Here is a 19363-nt window from a genome sequence, read left to right on the forward strand (position 1 = left end):
ATTCATTACTACTCCACCAAGAAGCCCCCTTAAGAGCGGTTAACCTGGACACAAAAGTGTTGAATTGAAATTGGCAGAGCATTTTACAAGAGTTCTGACCTGGATGGGGTAAACCTCAGTGCACTGCCTTTCTTTTGCCTCAGTATTACTGGATTGAAGAATTGCTGCTTCTTGTTAGGAGGTTCATTTCATTTCCCATTGCTCTCAACTTCGTACTTAAAGCACTGAGAATTTCAAGTGGAGTATAGTGAAGGAGACTTGAGTTTCTTTACATCACTTCTGTATTCAAATTTTTAAATCCTTTCATAACCTTATTGAGTGTTTTTTAACTAAATCGACATGGCTCGAATGAACCGCCCAGCTCCTGTGGAAATCACCTATAAGAATATGAGGTTCCTTATTACACACAATCCAACCAATGCAACCTTAAACAAATTTATAGAGGTGAGTATGGGAATATATTTCTTGATTAATTGTTCTTTATCACTAACAGCAGTTTAGTTTCTGTAAATTTGTATTTGGAAAAAGCCATGTATAAAAGTGACTGCCTTTACCTATAGGAATTTTAGCCAAAATACATTAGGAAGGATGGTACATTAGTCCTAGAAGTAAGTAAAATAAATCATAATGAAATGAATTCTAAATTAAACACAAATAGGAAAGAATATCTTTATTCCATAGTGAAGTATATTTAATAAGTCAGATGCTGACATTCAAATAGACTTCCTGTTTCTCTTTGGCAAAAAGACAGAGCTTACTAAACTCCACCTGATCTCATTTAGTCAACTTACTACTCTTTGGAGGTGGGAATATATACCCTTGCATTTTCTACTTCCTTGTGGTATACTGAAGGAAGACTTTAATTTAGACATACTGTATGTAAAGCATCTTTTAAAAGGAATATAGAAGCTCACACAATCCTTAAGTCAGTTTCATTAGTCTACCAAGTAAATATCTTGCTGAAATCTTTTGCACTCTGGTTTAGTGAAGGGTGTGTGTATGTGTGTGTGTGTGTGTGTGTACACACATATATGTGGGGTTTTAGCCCAGTATTTAATGATCTAGGTTGTGGTTCTTTTGGGTTTTGGGGGAGTGGGTGGGTATGGTTATTGGTTATTGCCATCACCTTTTGCTTTCCTCAGGGCTTTAAAATTGACCAATGACAATTAAGTAAATTATTCCTACTCAAAAGAATAGGACTTTGAAAGTTTCTAAACTTTGTCCTTTATTAATATTGAAAACTTTATGTTAGGAAAATGGATTTTTTAACAGTATTTCACTTTGAAATGTAAGTCCTTACAATGTTTTTTCATTCTCAAATCAGAGGTCATAATCTAGGTTGTAATTTGCCTCAATAGTTAATTTTTTGGTTTGGTTTTTTCTTTGTTTGTTTATTTATTTATTTATTTGCAAGGCAGTGGAGTTAAGTGACTTGCCCAAGGTAGCAAGGCTAGGTAATTAAGTGTCTGAGGCTGGATTTGAATTCAAGTCCTCCTGACTGCAGGGTCCATGCTCTATCCACTGAGCTACCTAGCTGACCCCACCTCAGTAGTTTAGAATATTTAAAGTTACTTTTAAGTTCTTATTTGAGGTTTTTTATCTTTTATAGATAAAAGATTTTATATAACACATTTTTTACATCTTTATATACAATATACCAGAAAGATTGTTTCACTTGAGTAGAAATATATGCTTCCATTGAACATATATTGTTAAGGATTTTATTTTGAGTTTTACAGTTTTTCCTCTAATCTTACTTCCCACCCCCCACAGAAGGCAGTTTGTCAGTCTTTTACATTGTTTCCATATTGTACATTGATCCAAATTGAGCGTGAGAGAGAAATCATATCCTTATGGAAGAAACATAAAGTATAAGAGCAAGATCAGACAATAAGATAGCAGGTTTTTTCTAAATAGATGGTCTTTGTTCAAACTCCATAGTTGTTTGTTTGGCTACAGATGGTATTCTCCATTGCAGACAGCCCCAAATTGTCCCTGATTGTTGCACTGAGCAAGTCCAAGTCCAGTAAGGTTGATCATCACTCCATGTGTACATCTTGGTTTTCTGGATCTGCTCATCTCACTCAGCATCAGTTGATGTAAATTTCTCAGGCTTCCCTGCATTTCTATCCCTCCTGGTTTCTAATAGAACATTAGTTGAACATACATTTTAGCAATAACTCCAACTTATAAAAAATTAAATATAAGATGTTAGCTCTAAAATCTTAAAAGGCAAGGAAAGATAGAGTCTTAATAAGAATTCTTCAGTTGTCTATTTTCCCCTTTATAAAATGCTTTCAAAAGGTTTCATTATGTCTTAACTTTTTTAAAGAAAACAATTAGTCTTTTTTTTATGCTCTGATTTGTAATGTAGATTACTGAGTATCAAAAGTTGGACTAGAATACATCCAAGGTCTTCCAGTTTTATTTAACTGATCCTATGAAAATTTGTTTCAACTTTTTTAAAATGAATCATTTATTAATGATTATGATACTACATATGGTTTTATTTTGAAATAATTGCAAAATGAGGGTTTTTTTTTTTTAAATCTGCTTATCTAAGGAACTCAAGAAGTATGGAGTTACTACAATTGTAAGAGTATGTGAAGCTACTTACGACACAACCCTTGTGGAGAAAGAAGGCATCCAGGTTCTGGTAAGTGATTTCAAGTTTTTATTGTCATGTTGTTCTTAGCAATTTTAATACAAATATTCACTCAGTTTTAAATACTTTTCTAAAGGTAATAAGAGCACTGACTTATAAAACCTATATGAATATTTATAAAATTAATATGAACTTTGTACTACTTGTATTGTGGACTTAGGGAAGAGTAGGATGCATTTGCACAGCAACTTTACCTAGTTTGTATTTTATTGACAGAAAAGCAAAGAATAGAACGAGGCTATGTGCCAGCCTGTAATATAACTACCCATGTCCCTTTTACTCTTCAGGATATGCTGCAGCAATGTGAGTTCACTAACACTGGTTATTTTGTGGTTTACTAACACTGTTTTATGCTCTTAATCTATAAAATGCTCTTAGTCTATAAAATCCCCCCTTCTGAGGTACCATGAGCAGTCATGATTTTATTTGTGTTTAAGGATTGGCCTTTTGATGATGGAGCACCACCATCCAACCAGATTGTTGATGACTGGTTAAACCTAGTGAAAACTAAATATCGTGAAGAACCTGGTTGTTGCATTGCTGTTCACTGCGTTGCAGGTCTTGGAAGGTAAATAGAACTTTCAAATATTAGCATTTCTTGATAGGCTAAGGCAAGTTATAACTAAACTATTCATTTTATCTCACAGTTGATAAATTTATTGTATTAAGATGATAATCCTTTCCAAAGCTTAACATGAATCTGGATTTTTTTTAAAATCATCATACTTCTCCCTTTCCATGAACCCAGTTTATTTGAATAATCCGCTGGTAAACATTTTCTGATTTTAGCAGTATTCAATGAATTTTCTGCCATGCATGCAACTTAAATTTTATCCTTCATCTCACCCTAACACAGATTAATTTCTTTGGAATTTAGCATAAAGTTTAACATTCAGCAAGCATGTTAAAATATATCTACCTTGTGCAGTTATAGACAACCTAAAGAATTTCTTTGTGGAGGTCTGATACTTAAACTGATGATAATTGTTTAATGAAATTTTGAGCTCTTAGATTGAAAATTTGCACTTTGAGTACCATTTCTCCATTTCTTTCTCAATATTTGGAGAATGAGATCTCGATGGAAATTGTTATGAATAGGGCAGCTAGGTGCCTCAGTGGATAGAGCACCACTGCCCCTGGAGACAGGAGTACCAGAGTTCAAATTCTGCCTCAGACACTAATTACCTAGTTGTGGCCTTGGGCAAGCCACTTAACCCCCATTACCTTGTTAAAAAACAGAAGAAAAGGAAAAGAAATTGTTATGAATAGAAATTAATCTCCCTCCCCACCCTTTGGTCTCCATACTATTGTTCAACTAGTATGAAATAGGATTGGAGGGGAAATTTCTATGATAGTGCTACTTTGACTCCTTTCTCCCTGGAAAATAATATATAGAATTTGGATTTTTTTTTCTTTTTTACCTTATTTAGCTTAATTTAAATGCAAAGGGAAATATTGCAAATAAAGAGGCAAAGTTTGTTTTATAATTTCACTTTATTTAGTTGGGACTAAGTAGTTTTGTGTTTTTTCTTGGTATTTTTCTTACCCTTCTCAGAGCTTTTCCATCTTTTGGTTTTCTTTTAAATTTAAAAATGTTTTAATGTCTAGCAAACTGCCTTCTGTGGGGGGGGGACTAGGAGGAAATTGTAAAACTCAAATAAGATAAAAAAATTTTTAAATTTTAATGGCTCCAAACTTTTTTTCCCCAAATTACATACAAAGTTAATTTTCAACGTTTATCTTTTTTTGCAAAATTTAATCCTAAAGAAGTCAAAAGAAGAAATAAGGAATCAGTAAAACTTAGGAGTACTGATATAAGCATGCATGTGCAGTGTACCATATTTTGAGACCCCCCCCCCAAAAAAAGGAAAATGGGGTGTTTGTCTATTTGGTTTTTGCAGCGTCCACTTTTGTGGTTCTTTACATTTCTGTAATTGTGTTGACTGTTTTATTGACCCTGCTTACCCTCATTTAAATCTTTCCATGTTTTCCTGTATTTGTCCTGTTAGTCATTTTTTAAATTGCACATTACATTTATGTGTACCACATTCATTCCACATTGAATGGCTATCCCCTTGTTCTATTCTTTGTTCAAAGTTCTGTTATAAATATTTTGAGGTATATAGGAACTTTCTTATCAAAGTAAATTAAGTTCTTTAAATAAAATACCATTATCAAATTTTCTTACAGTTGAGATTTCCTAAGTCAGTCTCTGATACACTAGAACTATAGTAAGGTTGTTCCTATTAGTGTCCCATATTAAGAATGTTTGATCTTTTAACAGTACATTTTGTACAGTGATGAATAATCCACTACCACAAATACTTTTACCCTGATTTCTTCCTGCTATATAATAGTTCTAAGGGGAAGGTGTCTATTGTTTAAGTTGCAGTGAGAACATTAATGCTATGATAATGCCATCAAATGAAGAGTTTTTCTTCATTTGACTCCCCATCCTTTGCTTTAGGTAGCTCAGCCACGTGTATTCTTGAAACATTTGTTTCAAAAGATCTCTAAAAAATATGAGCCCAGTGCCCTCTTCTTTCACTTATGGTTAAAAATGGTTATTTTTAATATTAATAGTATTTTTGCCAATCACATGTATTATTATATTATAAATATATATTGTAAAAGTAGTTTTTAAGAGAATAATAGTCTTAACAATTCAGTTATTCCCTACAATAGACATTCAAGAATATACATTAAAAATAAATCTCAAAAAAAAATAAATAAATCTCAAGGCAATCTTGGGAGACCCTAGTAAGAAAAAAAAAGAAACCAAAAAAACAATCTGAAAACGTGTTCACTTTATAAAAATTTCTCTATAGTTTTCTTTCTTAATTCCTCATAACACAAAATGACTAATAGGTAAACATGTTAAACATACACATGTACAATGTTCACCAAACTGTAAACCCTGAGGGGAGGAGAATGGAAAGTAGAAAAGTGTATGAATATTGGAAAAATGGAAAAAATTGGAAAAGAGAAATTCTCTAGCTTCTCCCTTAGTGCCCACTCTTTTCCCACCCAGCTTTTTTTTTCTTTTCCTTTATTTTTAGGTTTTTGCAAGGCAAATGGGGTTAAGTGGCTTGCCCAAGGCCACACAGCTAGGTAATTCAGTGTTTGAGAGGATTTGAACCCAGGTACTTCTGACTCCAGTGCCTGTTGCTTTATCCCCTGCCCCACCTAGTCACCCCACCCACCCAGCTTCTTAAATGTATTTTTATCTTGTTAACCTTTCCTTCCACCACAAATATGAATTAGAATAGTAACTATGACAAATAAATTGTATTCAGATGACCTGTGGGTTGGATCATCAGGTTTTTTTTCTTTTGTTCAATTGATTTACTAAAGTTTATTCTCCTATCAGAGCTCCAGTGCTCGTTGCCCTTGCACTAATTGAAGGAGGAATGAAGTATGAAGATGCAGTGCAATTCATAAGACAGTAAGTAATGGGATTCTTTTTGGTTTTTGATTTTTATTTAAAGCTGTTCTGTCCAAGTCTTCCCAGAATCTTTCATCTGTGTGATAGTAAACTATTATCTTCAGGTGTAGGGCATAACATGAGTAAAAGCAAGGATAGGGAGCCAAGCATTTCCAAAGCACCTACTACTTCTCAGTTACCAAAGAAAGGCAAATAAAATAAACAGCTGCTCTTCTAGGAGCTCAGTCTAAGGGGAAAGACAGCTGCAAACAATGGTGCAAACAAGATGCATACAATGTACTTTTTACATGATATATTAGGGAAAGAGACTAAGATTTAGGAAGCCTGGGAAAATCTTGTGGAAGGTGGTACTTGGCATTTCAGTTGACTTATTTGTTTATAAGATTAATTTGGCATGAATGTGAAGGATAAACTGGAAGGAGGAGCATGCATTGGCATTATATCAAGTGTTAATGATTGGGAGTGTCTAAGGTGCTGGTAGGAGGACAGTATAAATATGAATAGAATTAATGGCCACAAATAGGATATGGATTATATTTAATGGCATTACAAATTGAATATTAAAATTCAGGCCTACAATAACTTGTTAATCATTAAATATAATCATCCTATTTATGGTTATCTATATGTAAAAGAATATAAGTGCTTCATTAAGAAACTAGTTTTCTGCAGTCTTTATGGGGAAAAAATTATTGTATCCATTTCATTTATAAGTGGTCTGTGCCAAAGAACCAATAATTCAAGGATTAGCAATTCTTCCCCTTTGAACTGGACCTTTCTAATTTTACGTTGTTAGATTATGATTTGGGGGTGCCTTGTAAGCTGGACACTATACTGAGTGGAATAAGATGTGCAGTAGGCAAATGTTAGAGAAATTTGTTGTTGTTTTTTTATAGAAAACGTCGTGGAGCCTTTAACAGCAAGCAACTTCTTTACTTGGAGAAGTATCGTCCTAAAATGCGGCTGCGCTTCAAAGACTCAAATGGTCACAGAAACACCTGTTGCATTCAGTAAAGCTGAGCTACCTATATTATTGCCTTGGAAGCAGAAATTGGAAACAGGACCTGGGGCAAATTACATAACATAACTAGCCAACATATAGGCTTGATGAATAAGTCTAACGAAGCTTCCATAGGAATAATTTAAAACAATTTTATAGGTTACAAGCTTGGCAGAAATGCAGCTTCTGTCTTTGGGTTACTAACAACCTGTTCGGACACTTAGTAAAAGATTCTTGCTGTTCAGTCTTTGGAACTCCTTGTTTATCATTTGTATCAATTGAACTTTCCTGAAATCATGCAGTATTGAGTTACAAATCTTATTCAAATCTATTTCCCAATACCAGAGTCTTATCAGCAAATAAGAAGTTTAGAGAGATTAGGTGCCAAAATACCCAGCACAAATGCTTACATATTTTCAGTATCATACAGAAATAGCATCCTGGGAATTAAAAAAAACAGTAACCTGAACCCCAGGTGGTTCTTATTCATTTCAATATTGAAGATAGGGCCTATATGGTAATAGCCTGCTCACTGTATGTTTACATCTCCCACAGTCGCACTAGAATATCAGGATTTGCACAACCATTCATTTTGTTGGGTTTTACTAATAAGTCTTATGGTGATACTTTAATGTCTTTCTGTAAACCTTTGTCTCATTTTGTGCTGTTACCAAGACCTGCATTTTTAAAAAAAGATCATAAATCTCTGGTTGAAAATCCATGTAAAAATATACACGTTGTACAGAAGCACACAAAGTCTTTAATGTCTCCAGACAAATAAGCCTTACAGTTAATTTAATGTTAGCACTAATGGGGTGCAACTTGACAGGGAGGGCCTGAAAAAGGATGGGAGGGGGCTATTAAATATTTCTAGTAAAATGTTGCCTTTGTCTTGTGCAGGAAGTATAGAATATGCCCTTTACTTTAGTAAATATTTTTTAAAAGGTAGAGATGCTTTGTTATTGTAGCTTAAGCAATTCTTAATCATAAAATTTCTGAAAATCTTGTAATTTCTTTTACTGTACCTATTGAAAGTTGTTTACCAACTATTGCTTTTGTTGAAAGTGATTTCCCCCCTTCCCATTCTTCCTCCCCCTGAAAAAAATGGGTTCCTGCTATGAATTGAGCAGACCTCTAATATTTTGTATGCCTTTTGAGCTTGTGTAACTTAATATTTGGATACTTGATAATTTGTTTTATTATGTAATTGATAAAATGGTGATGTGTATTAATGTTAGTTCAACCATATATTTATACTGTCTTGGGAATGTGTGGTTAAAAATTCTGTGGGAGAAATAATTTTCCAATGTTCACCAGCTTGTAAAATCTAGTGCGAGAGCTTAAACATCTAAATAAATAAGTACTGAAATTCACTTGCCACTATTGAAATTGTTTTGTTTAAATTTAACAGCAATTTTCATTCGTGGTTATTATTGTCTTTTGAAGTATTAAATGTTAATCTATCACCCTTGAGAAATGGAAAATAAACATGTGATCGTGCCCATAGACAAGGAATGAGAGCTGCTGTTGGATTTATTCTGAAAACATTTACCAAAATAACATTCAGATTTTAAGATCTGCAATAAACGCCCCACATTAACTAGGCACATGTACCACTTGTCTACAGTATATAGCCTGGAAGATGATTTAAAAAATTTTTAAAGTCAATCTTTGGGTTAGTTATCTTGCTGGGTATACTGCTGTAGCATGCTTGATACTTTAAAAAAAATGAATCAAAGATAGTCATCTATTGCTTTTACATAAAAAGTTGTTTACTCTTAACACTTGAGAAAAAAGGCTAGTCCAAGTCTTCATATCTTCACTTTAAAATTTTAATTAAAATGGTTTTACAGCAATGCATTTTCTAGTTAGCAACCATTAAAGTAAATATTTGATTACGATGATTAAACAAGTTTCATGTTTTCCTGGTTTTAAAACAAAACTTGATTCTCTCCTTTAGTTGTTACTTGAATTTAGTTGTCTTTAATACCCGAATATTTGTGTTGAGAAATGAAAGAAAATTTTGTCTGCCCTGAATCAAACATCTGGATTTTTTTCACATCCTGTAGTTGAAGCATGCTATTAAGTAATTTCTACTAAAATTCTTGTTGGGTTGGAGATAAGACTTGAAGTCTAGGTTTGAGTTTTTTTGTATTCTGTTTTTCAAGAAAAGTCAGAGAATTAGAACACTATAGATACTCCAACTAAAATTTTTTTGCTTGGAATCTGGAGTGGGGGTGGTATGCTATCATAGAAATAAAATACTGGTGGTTTTCATGTCATTTTTTTTTTTTTGCTTCTTTTTAAGGCTATGCCAGAACTCAAACTCATAGAAATAGCACCAAGTTGAAAATCCCCAATTTGTTTTAACACCTTCTGAAGTGCATCTCAACTTTATAAACTATGTATATGTGTATTAGCGAAACATTCTCACACTGATCATATCCAAAATTTAATGAAATAATATTGCTTTCAATAATTGAAGAGGTCTCTGAAGAAAAGAGTTGAAAAGTGTGATTGGGAATTAAAATAGTTCTAAATTTGAATTGCATAGTCACAAAAACATCCCTCATTTTTAGTGTTTCGTTAAGCTTTCCTGCTTTGCAGTTTCCCCTCAAATACCATCCTCTACTCATCTACAGTTAATTTTTGTGATATTTCAATTCTTTGCTTCATTTGCCTCAAATCCATGGAGCAACTAAATGAACCAATTCTGAACTATGGATTTTGATCATTAAGGCATGATCATTAATATTAAATCTAGCTCACTTTTCCAAATTTGTTAATCATATCTCTCCCAATATTGAGAATTTTTTAATCCAGAAAAACATTCTCACACATTGTATTCAAGACAAATACAATAAAATTATATTTAAGAGGCCTTTGAAAAAAGAATTGAACAGTAATTATTAAACTGCTTTACAGAAGTGGGAACTCAGTGAATCACAGAAATATTAAAAATTTTAACCTGAGAAGACAACAATGAGACAAAATAGCATACCAAAATAAATGAGTTGCAGCTAAAACAGTCCTTAGAAGAAATTTTCTATCTGTAAATGCTTAAAAGAGAAGGAACAAAAAAATGAAATTTAACAAATAATATCCTCCTAACATCCTTTCCCAAAGGGGAAATTCTAAAAATCAAAGGAGAATAATTGGAAACATAAAATTTGTGTCTTAAATAAGTTAAAATTATATATAGTTGACTAATCTCTTCATGGGAAAAGCAAGTATCAAAAATGAAAATAACAATTGGAGATGAAATCAAATTATTTTATTCCATCCTAACAAAATTGAAATGAATGAATACTTAGTAAAAATAAAATACTCGGATTAAGAAAATTAAAACTTAGAGGGTTTTTTTTAAATTGGACCAAGTTAAATTAGTAAGCTCCCCAAAACTTCCAGGACCAGCTGGCTATATAAGTGAATTCCAACACATTTAAAGGACATTGACAAAATTTATACATAAAACTTTTCAAAAACATGTAAAATTTATTTCTATAACACAAATGTTGATACCTAAACTAAGAACAGAAAAATCTATTGGTCAATATTCATAATGAACTTTTAAAAATTTAAAATATCAAAAAATAAAAGGCTACAGCAACATAATATAGAAGTTATAAAGTATGATCAGAAAAAAATTTGTCAGCATTGTAAAACTCCATAATTGTAAAATCATACTCAAAAGTTGGGGGGGGGGCTGGGGCAGTTAGGTGGCACAGTGGTTATATCACAGGCCCTGGAGTCAGGAGTACTTGAGTTGAAATCCGACCTCAGACACTTAATTACATAGCTGTGTAACCTTGGGCAAGTCACCTAACTCCATTGCCTTGAAAAGGTAGTTTCGACAAAATCCAAAACTTGTTTCTGCTAAATAAAAAAAAAATATTTAAATACAGCAAACTATCCAAAACCAAGATTAAACATGTCTAATTGGGGGAAAGACCTTTCCAATAACATCAGGAGCAAGTCAAGAATGTCTTACTGGGGGCGGCTAGGTGGCACAGTGGATAAAGCACCGGCCTTGGAGTCAGGAGTACCGGGGTTCAAATCCAGTCTCAGACACTTAATAATTACCTAGCCGTGTGGCCTTGGGCAAGACACTTAACCCCATTTGCCTTGCAAAAACTAAAAAAAAAAAAGTCTTACTGTCACAACTATTTCCCACTGCTAGCAGCATCAGTAAGGGACAAAATAATTTGAGAGAATAAGCATTGAAAAGTAAAATTAACCCTTTTTGCAGATGATTTGATGATTTATTTGGAAAAAATTAGTCTATTAAAAATTAATTGAAATATTTTGCAAAATCTGTAGGATATAAAACTAATTCATATAAACCACTATCATTCCTACATATTGGCAAAACCCAGCAGGAAGGATAGAGTGTCCAATCAGCAACAGAATATTTAAAATCTCTGAAATCTTATTTACCCAGACATATCCAACCACTATATGAATCCATCTACAAAGCAGTTTGGCAAAAAATTAAGACAAAAATAGAAAAGTGTTCATTGCTAATGGGTAAGAATTTGATATAATAAAATTTTATGACATAAATTAACATTGTTATGCCAAACAGCATTATTTTATAAGGCTTCAAAACAGTAATGAAATTCACATGGAGGAGCAAAAGGTCAAGAATTTCAGGGAAAGTGATGAAAAAAGAGCCTTGTAATTAGCAGATCTCAAACTATACAGTATAGTAATCATTAAAATGATTTGATATTGATCAAAGATTATTTTATCTCCTTTGCTTTGAAATACGAATACCCTAAAATACTCCTAAAATATCCCTATTGGAAAGAACAAAAGAAATTGGCATTGACATTGAAATGAATAATCGTGACAATTATGTTATGACAAGTCTTGAAATTCAGTTTTCCCTTGTCAAATTTCCAAGCACATCTTTAATACTCTAGTTGTAGAATAGTTACCAATATGCATTTGTAGAGTTTTTTCTCATGGAAAGTTCCACTGCATCTGTGAAATATCACAAGTTCAGATAAAAACACAAAGATACACATGCACACACAAATAACTTTAAATAAATTTAGGAAAGTTTTCAGAAAAGGTCAAAGAGAGTAGCGTGTCTACTAGCCAGGATATTCCTTTTTATTTCTTTAGTTTTTGCAAGGCAATGGGGTTAAGTGGCTTGCCCAAGGCCACACGGCTAGGTAATTTTTAGTGTCTGAGGTTGGATTTGAATTCAGTTACTCCTGACTCCAAGGCTGATGCTTGATTATCCACTGTGCCACCTAGCCGCCCCAGGATTCTGCTTTTTAGAAATCTATAAGAAAAGGGAAAGTCAAGCTAAAAAATACTGGCTCTTTATAGATGAAGTCTTACCAGGAGAATTTTTCTCTTTAGTTCCTTAGTTTGCAGCACAATCTCTCTTTTTTGTTGTTACTTTGGCAGCAGTGTCATCCAATTTGATTTCACAAATGTGTGTTAGTTGTCCACTATGTGCCAAGGTACTGGAATATTCAAATCAACCTGTGGTCTCATTAGTTTTGAAGTTCCCTCAAACAATGCAGAATGGAACCCATCCATGCCTGCCCATTCCGTGTGATTATTTTCCAGGCCTTCCCATAAGTTCACCATAGAAGGATCTACCCTACTTGCTGGAGACTTTAATTTCTGCTGTCATCACAAAGGTACCATTAGAGCACTCTATTACCCCTTGCTCTTGCCATGTGAACAGTCCATTTCTTGTCCTGTCATGAGATCCTTGATACTGTTCATTATTCTTCTGTTCTTAGTTATTTGTTGCTACCTGTTCACATCCACCTTATGCCCCTCTGCTGTTTTTGTGATGCTTATTCTTAGTTCTATGGAGTCAGCTGTATTTCAGGGCACTAATAAAATGTTAGTATTGAAAAGATAAGACTTGCTTCCACAAGAAGCATGAAATCAGCAAAAGAACTTTGTAGTTGTATGAAGGCAGGGAAAACCTTGTTTCCTACTAAAACTTGTATTGGATGCCCTCAGTTTAGTGTTAAGTGGAAGATCAGTAGTTAATCATATTCTCTCAAGTCACCTTTGTTCTGTTGATAGTAACAAGGTCTGAGATTTTTTCCCCCCACACCACTGGTATCTTTTCCCAGACCTCTTGCATATCGATCTCTCAGCACTCTTTAAAAAATGTGTTGCCTCCATAACAGGTTTCTATATATAGTTGGTCCATTCTAGGTGCTCTTTCCATCTCTTCAGTATCTTTTCTTCCTCTTATCTAACTATATTGGAGGCTGTGGTGTTTGAAGATCCCTGTATAAAGTTTTTTTATAATAATTTTTGAAAAACTTTTACTTTTTTCTATATATAGTCCTTCCATTTACATCCTTAAATGTTCCCTTAGGATGACTTTGTTCAAATGAATATCTTTTTAAGTTTTCTTTAAGTTTGCCTTCTACTGGGACAGCTAGGTGGTGCAATGACTAGAGCACCGGCCTTGGAGTCAGGAGTTCAAGTCTGACCTCAGACACTTAATAATTACCTAGCTGTGTGGCCTTGGGAAAACCGCTTAACCCCATTGTCTTGCAAAAAAAAAAAAAATCTAAAAAAAAAGTTTGCCTTTCACTATTATTCTGCTTTGTGATGATATATTTTTAATGATACCACTCCTAATTATCTTCATTTTTACAGATAAGTTTATACTCCAATTCATTGTTGCCCTTACAGATAACCTCTCTTCACACCTAGCAATTATGTTAGATGCTTGCTAACCAAAGTGCCCTCTGGATTTCTTTGATCTCTTTAATTTACATTGGTTAGCTTCTGATTAAAATAATTACAAATTATAAATGGATACAAATAATTTTTAAAATGACAATATTTTCCCTCAAACAGCTTAATTATTTAATATAAAACATGACATGAGTAGCAGTGTATAGAGGTCAGGGCTCAGAATCAAGAAGAGACCCTAGGTTCAAGTCTGACACATACAATGACCTTGGGTCAACCACTTAACTACTCTATCTCCAAGCATATCTCTAATTTTCTAGTTGCAAAAGAATTATCAATATGCATTTGTGGAGAGTATTTCCTTATGGAAAGTTCCCTTGCATTTGTTATAAAAAACAGAAAGATATACATATACCACAAATAGCTTTAGTGAATTTAGGGAAAGTACTAAGTTTACAGGAAAGGCCAAAGAGAGAGGAGCCTGCAAGATTCAAGAAGAAATACTAGAGGAGTCAGGAAAAGCTGTTCAGAGGAAATGTCACTTGGACTGAACCCCAAGATAGAACTTCAGCAGACTGGGTTGTGTAACAGGTAAGATTTGCTTGTTTTTTTTCCCTTACTTGGAAACATAAAAATATGACTAGGGTTTTAGTGAAAATGGGTAGAGATAAATTCCTCAATCTAAAAGTCTAGGGAAAATAAGGCAAATTACCTGTCGTCTTATGGACCTCAAGCTCAGAAAAAAGAAACAGAGAAAAAAAAAGACTATACTTCAAAGAGGAGTCAATATCAGAGTAGCAGAAAATAGATTATTCTCTTGTGAATCCAAGAATGTGTTTCTAAATCTTTAAGAAGAAAAAAAGTATAATAGAGTTAGTGTGTCACAAAAATGTAATTATTATATCATAATAAGTAGCCTCAGTGTCAACTTTTCTTCATTCTGCCTCCTGTTCTGCTTCTGTCTAGAATCCTCCGCTCCATAGATTAATTGAATTAATTCAGCCCTATAAATAAAGTATCACATAGGTATTGCTTTTGGCTGTAAACTATTCAGTGCCTATGCTCAGTCAGTGAATTTTTTTTTTAAATTTTCTTGAACAGGTCATTTAATCTCAGACTTCATCAATAGAATGGGAAGAATAATAGCACCTTATGAGCATCAAACGAGATAACAATGTAACTTGTTCCTCAAAATCCATTTTCATAAGATTAATTGCTCAGTTCTCCATACCTGCATGAAGGGACAGATTTGGAGATTAGAAAAATCTTTTCTGCTCTTCTAGTTTTCAGAGTCAAGAAAGAAAATGTGGTTCCAGATTTTCTTCAGGTCTCTGAAGGGAGAGATTCCGGGAAGAAGCCTACAAAAGAAAAGCTAGCACCTCAGACAACTCCCTATCTATCCTCAGTTTATACTAGAGATTTCAGGAGATTTCCTTTTAGGTGAGGACTGAGACTGAACTCAGTTGAGCTGAATTATCTTGTTCTCAGTGGGAGAACTCATTCTATATTGTCTGGCATATTCTCATATGTATACCTTCTCTGATTTGTTTTGGTATTGACTTAGATAAATCATTATTTGCTATTTGCTACATGTATGCATTATAAAACTGGTAGGAAGGAAATCAAATGATATATACCTGCATACATGCATAAATACCTAACATGACTTGAAACATTCCTTTCCTATTAAATGATAATAATCAGGTAAACACTTTATGCCTAAAATCCCCCCCACCCACCCAGAATAAGCACGCAGATAGATATAATTCTAGCCCAATAATCCCTCTCTTTGAAGAGAATGTCAGCCTCTGGCTTCAACTTTCTGCTTGCTCTCCTAGCATGAATCAAAGTCTCCCTTGAAAAAGGTGAGAAAAGAAGATCCTAGAGGTAGTTACTCTTGCCTCCCTGTGAACCATATCTAGATAAACCCATGTGGGCATATGACTTATTTAGGCAATACAACCATAATACGACATACCTTACATATGTTGTATTGCCCAAATAAGTCATATGTCTATGTAAGAATGTAAGATGGATATCATATAATATATATATATGTATATATATATACACATACACATACAAAGCATTTCATAAACTCTAGAAAATGCTATATAATTTTTTTAATTTTAATTTTTTAAGGAAATGATGTTAAGTGACTTGCACAAGGTCACACAGCTAGGCAATTATATGTTTGAGACTGGATTTGAACTCCTGACTCCAGGGCCAGCACTCTATCCACTTCGCTACCTAGCTGCTCCCAAAAATGCTATATAATTTCTACCTATTGTTAGTGATTTTATTAGTAGTAATAATCAAAAAACTGAAGCCAGCCAGAACTCTGAATAGAGGTACTTCAGAGCTCAAATAATTAGGCACCTGACACTAGCCCCAGTTCTGGTCTGCCCATAAACAAGTTGGGGACAGAACAAATAAGATAGGTATCTGAGCAAGGGGAAGACATGCCATCTTTGGATCTATGGGAGACATGGTAGAAGACAGAGCTAACTCAGTGACTGAATACTAGTTTGTGTAGGACCTGATAGCAACTTGATGTCCCAAGTTTCCACCAAGATTCACAGCAGAAAACAAAAATTTTCTGGGGGAGGGAAAAAACAAGCCAAGTCTTGAAGTGGACTTGAAGTGTGGAGACCGAGGTAGATGCCAGATGCCAGAAATTGGTGTAGAATGTAGATCTTGTTACAGATGTCCCATCTAGATCTTCAGGAACAACACTATTCATACTACAAAAGAGTGCATGAACTATATAATCCACCCAGAAAATGGTTGAGGAGACAAGTTTAAGCACAAGATAGCAGACCAAGAACTGAGACTGGAAATGTGAATAAGCAGAAGAAAACACCAAACAATGAAGACATTCTGTGGGTTGTAAAGCCCAAATGGTAAACCTTGGAAAAAAAATAACTCCACAACAATTGCAAGCAGTATCAGAGGAAAAAAATAATCACTTAGTCACCAGAATTATATGAATAGATGGAATAATTGAAATTAAGTATTGAAATAAAGAGGAGTTGGGAGAGAAAACTGAGAAAAAATTATATAAGTGGATATATCAAAAATGAAGACAAACTGAGCTCACTCATAAAAACAGCAGAATGGATTAGAAAGCAAGTTATATTTTGTTTACAATAAAACACAATTGAAACAAAGATTCACACAGTTAAAATAAAGATTAGAGAAGTATTAATCACAAAAATCCTGGTTAAAAATATAACAAGGCAGAAATTAAAAACTGACATGTCAAAAGAGGGAAGCAAGGAAGTGACATACTGAAAGGTATGAAATAATATTTAATATGTAGACTAAAGTATTTAAAAGAGAAGGTAATATAATTACTGGGAGAAATAGCAAAATTATAGTAATTAGGGAGGGGGGACTTCAAATCTTTTTCATATATGGCTAAGAATAAGAAAAATAAGAGAAAAAAAAGATTGCATTAGAATTTTGGGAAAATTGGATATGAAAGCTTTCTAGTGATTTTTCAGTGAAAGTAGGAATATGCCTGTCTATAGACTGTGGTAGCTTACTCTGGCCGGGATATAAAAATAAAAAAATCAACAGGGAAATCATCAACAGCAAAAAGGAATATGGACTCCAAATCTAGTAAACAAACTAGGGCATCTATAACTAGATACCTCAAAACAAAGGAAAATAACCAGCAAGTGATAATGACAAAGGAACCAGTGGAATTTGAGAACATGGAACTACAAACACAGTTGTAAGTGATTCAAAAGAGTTTATGTTCAAGGAATTTGAAATTTTTTTCTTCCTGAAATCTTTGGTAGTTTTAATCATTTTCACTTCTTATTTTCCCCTCTATTTCATTTTTGAATCTGTCTCATTCCCCTCACATGACCCCTCACACTCCTTGGGGGCCAAGACTCAGTGTCTCAATCTCTTCCCATGTTAGTTAATCTCCCAGCCTGAAATGATATTTTAGTGGTCAAATCTGGCCCCAGCCAGTTGCTGCACTCTATCCTTTGGGCTTAATAGAATACTATATGACTTCCCACACCCCTCTCACATACTCCTGTCCTATTTCCTTTATTCCTTAATTCCTTGGCAGTTTGGAAATTTGTAGGGATGCTGCTATAGGATTACTGCCCCCCCCACCTTCTGTTGGTACATGGTGTGGTCCCCCAGGCAGGCTTTTGATCCTAAAAGACTGGCTCTGCTGGTTATCTATTGCAGCCAGGGTAAATTCAGTAGCCTGGAATCAGTGTTTCCACAGCACTCCGAAAATGGAGAAGGAACTGAGGTGAGGGGTGAATTTTGTGGTAAACCTGTCATAGTGGTCTGCTAGTGCAGCCTCCCTGTTAATAGCATGAGAGATTGGGGAGGGGTGCTGAGTGAGCTCAGTGTCAATAAACATCAATTCATGAGCATCAATTTAACCTTTTTGGTCCTAGACCATGGAGACAATTGAAGTTACTTTATCTTTGGTGCATAATTTCTGTTTTGGGTAGGTTTGAGAGGTTGTAGAAATCAGAGATAATGTCTAGTCCTCCATCTCACATGACCTGGTACACAAAGGATCAAGTTTTTTTCTGTATTTTAGTTTTTTTTTGCAGGGCAAATGGGGTTAAGTGGCTTGCCCAAGGCCACACAGCTAGGTAATTATTAAGTGTTTGGTCAGATTTGAACCCAGGTACTCCTGACTCCAAGGCCAGTGCTTTATCCACTACGCCACCTAGCTGCCCCTTTCTATGTCTTTAAAAACACTTCTTAGTCTTCTGTGTTTGATATTTGTCCTGGTATTATCCTTAATGTGACCATATGGCATTTCTTTTATTTTTTATTTTTTTATTTTATTTCTTTTATTTTTTTTACGGCATTTCTTGATATGACAATAAACAAGGTTATAACAACATAGAGTAGATGTTATGGTCTATAAGTTTGGGGTTTTTTTTTTTTTTTAGGTTTTTGCAAGGCAAATGGGGTTAAGTGGCTTGCCCAAGGCCACACAGCTGGGTAATTATTAAGTGTCTGAGACCTGATTTGAACCCAGGTACTCCTGACTCCAGGGCCGGTGCTTTATCCACTGTGCCACCTAGCCGCCCCTGTCTATAAGTTTTCAAGAAATAAAGTAGCAAAATTCTACAACTGGAGAGACCACATCTCAAATCTATTTTTGTCTCATATCCAACATTCTTTGCCCCAAGATACTTCTGCAGTAAGGTAGAGAATCATAGAATCCTATGATCTATACCATCAGTAAGGTCTATCATATTCAGTGAAGAATAAAAGCAGTGAGAAATGAGGGAGAGAGTATCATTTTTTGGGTTAAATGACTATCAACTCACAGAGTTTAATGCGAGATTAAATTGTTATTTTTAATTTATGCCTTCTGACTCTAGATCCAATACTTACTATATTTGCTTCAGAGGTTTCTTGGGAAGAAAATAGTTTGTAAACTTTAAAGTCCTCTGTTCTGAACATGTAACAGAACAAAGTCACTAAATTTAAGCCAATTGGTTGGTATAAATTTGTTTCCTAAGCTCAACTAGATCTTCAAGGGGCAAAACAATTAAGTCCTACTTTTAGG

General features: G+C 34.2%; 1 protein-coding gene across 2 annotated transcripts; it reads left to right on the plus strand.

Annotated features, from left to right (window-relative positions):
• PTP4A1 (protein tyrosine phosphatase 4A1) lies at window positions 1-8483 on the plus strand. Of its 2 annotated transcripts, none has more exons than XM_074237287.1 (5): window positions 1-444; window positions 2564-2656; window positions 3103-3233; window positions 6036-6110; window positions 7007-8483. In XM_074237287.1, exons 1-5 carry the CDS (start codon window positions 340-342, stop codon window positions 7122-7124), a joined length of 522 nt encoding a protein of 173 aa, XP_074093388.1. In that variant the 5' UTR covers window positions 1-339; the 3' UTR covers window positions 7125-8483. The 2 variants fall into 2 exon arrangements, with proteins under 2 accessions (XP_074093388.1, XP_074093389.1); XM_074237288.1 differs by having other exon boundaries at window positions 338-444; window positions 6036-6109; window positions 7010-8483.
• The last annotated feature ends 10880 nt before the right edge of the window (window positions 8484-19363 follow it).

This window comes from Macrotis lagotis, chromosome 5 (assembly GCF_037893015.1).
Source record: "Macrotis lagotis isolate mMagLag1 chromosome 5, bilby.v1.9.chrom.fasta, whole genome shotgun sequence".
In the NCBI taxonomy this organism is placed as follows: domain Eukaryota; kingdom Metazoa; phylum Chordata; class Mammalia; order Peramelemorphia; family Peramelidae; genus Macrotis; species Macrotis lagotis.

Excerpts from the sequence above, each read along its gene's own strand:
- PTP4A1 (XM_074237288.1), top strand. The coding sequence starts at position 340 with ATGGCTCGAATGAACCGCCCAGCTCCTGTGGAAATCACCTATAAGAAT. Across the intron at positions 445-2,563 it reads CCTTAAACAAATTTATAGAG|GAACTCAAGAAGTATGGAGT; the intron begins GTGAGTATGGGA and ends TGCTTATCTAAG. Across the intron at positions 6,110-7,009 it reads TGCAGTGCAATTCATAAGAC|ACGTCGTGGAGCCTTTAACA; the intron begins AGTAAGTAATGG and ends TTTTTATAGAAA.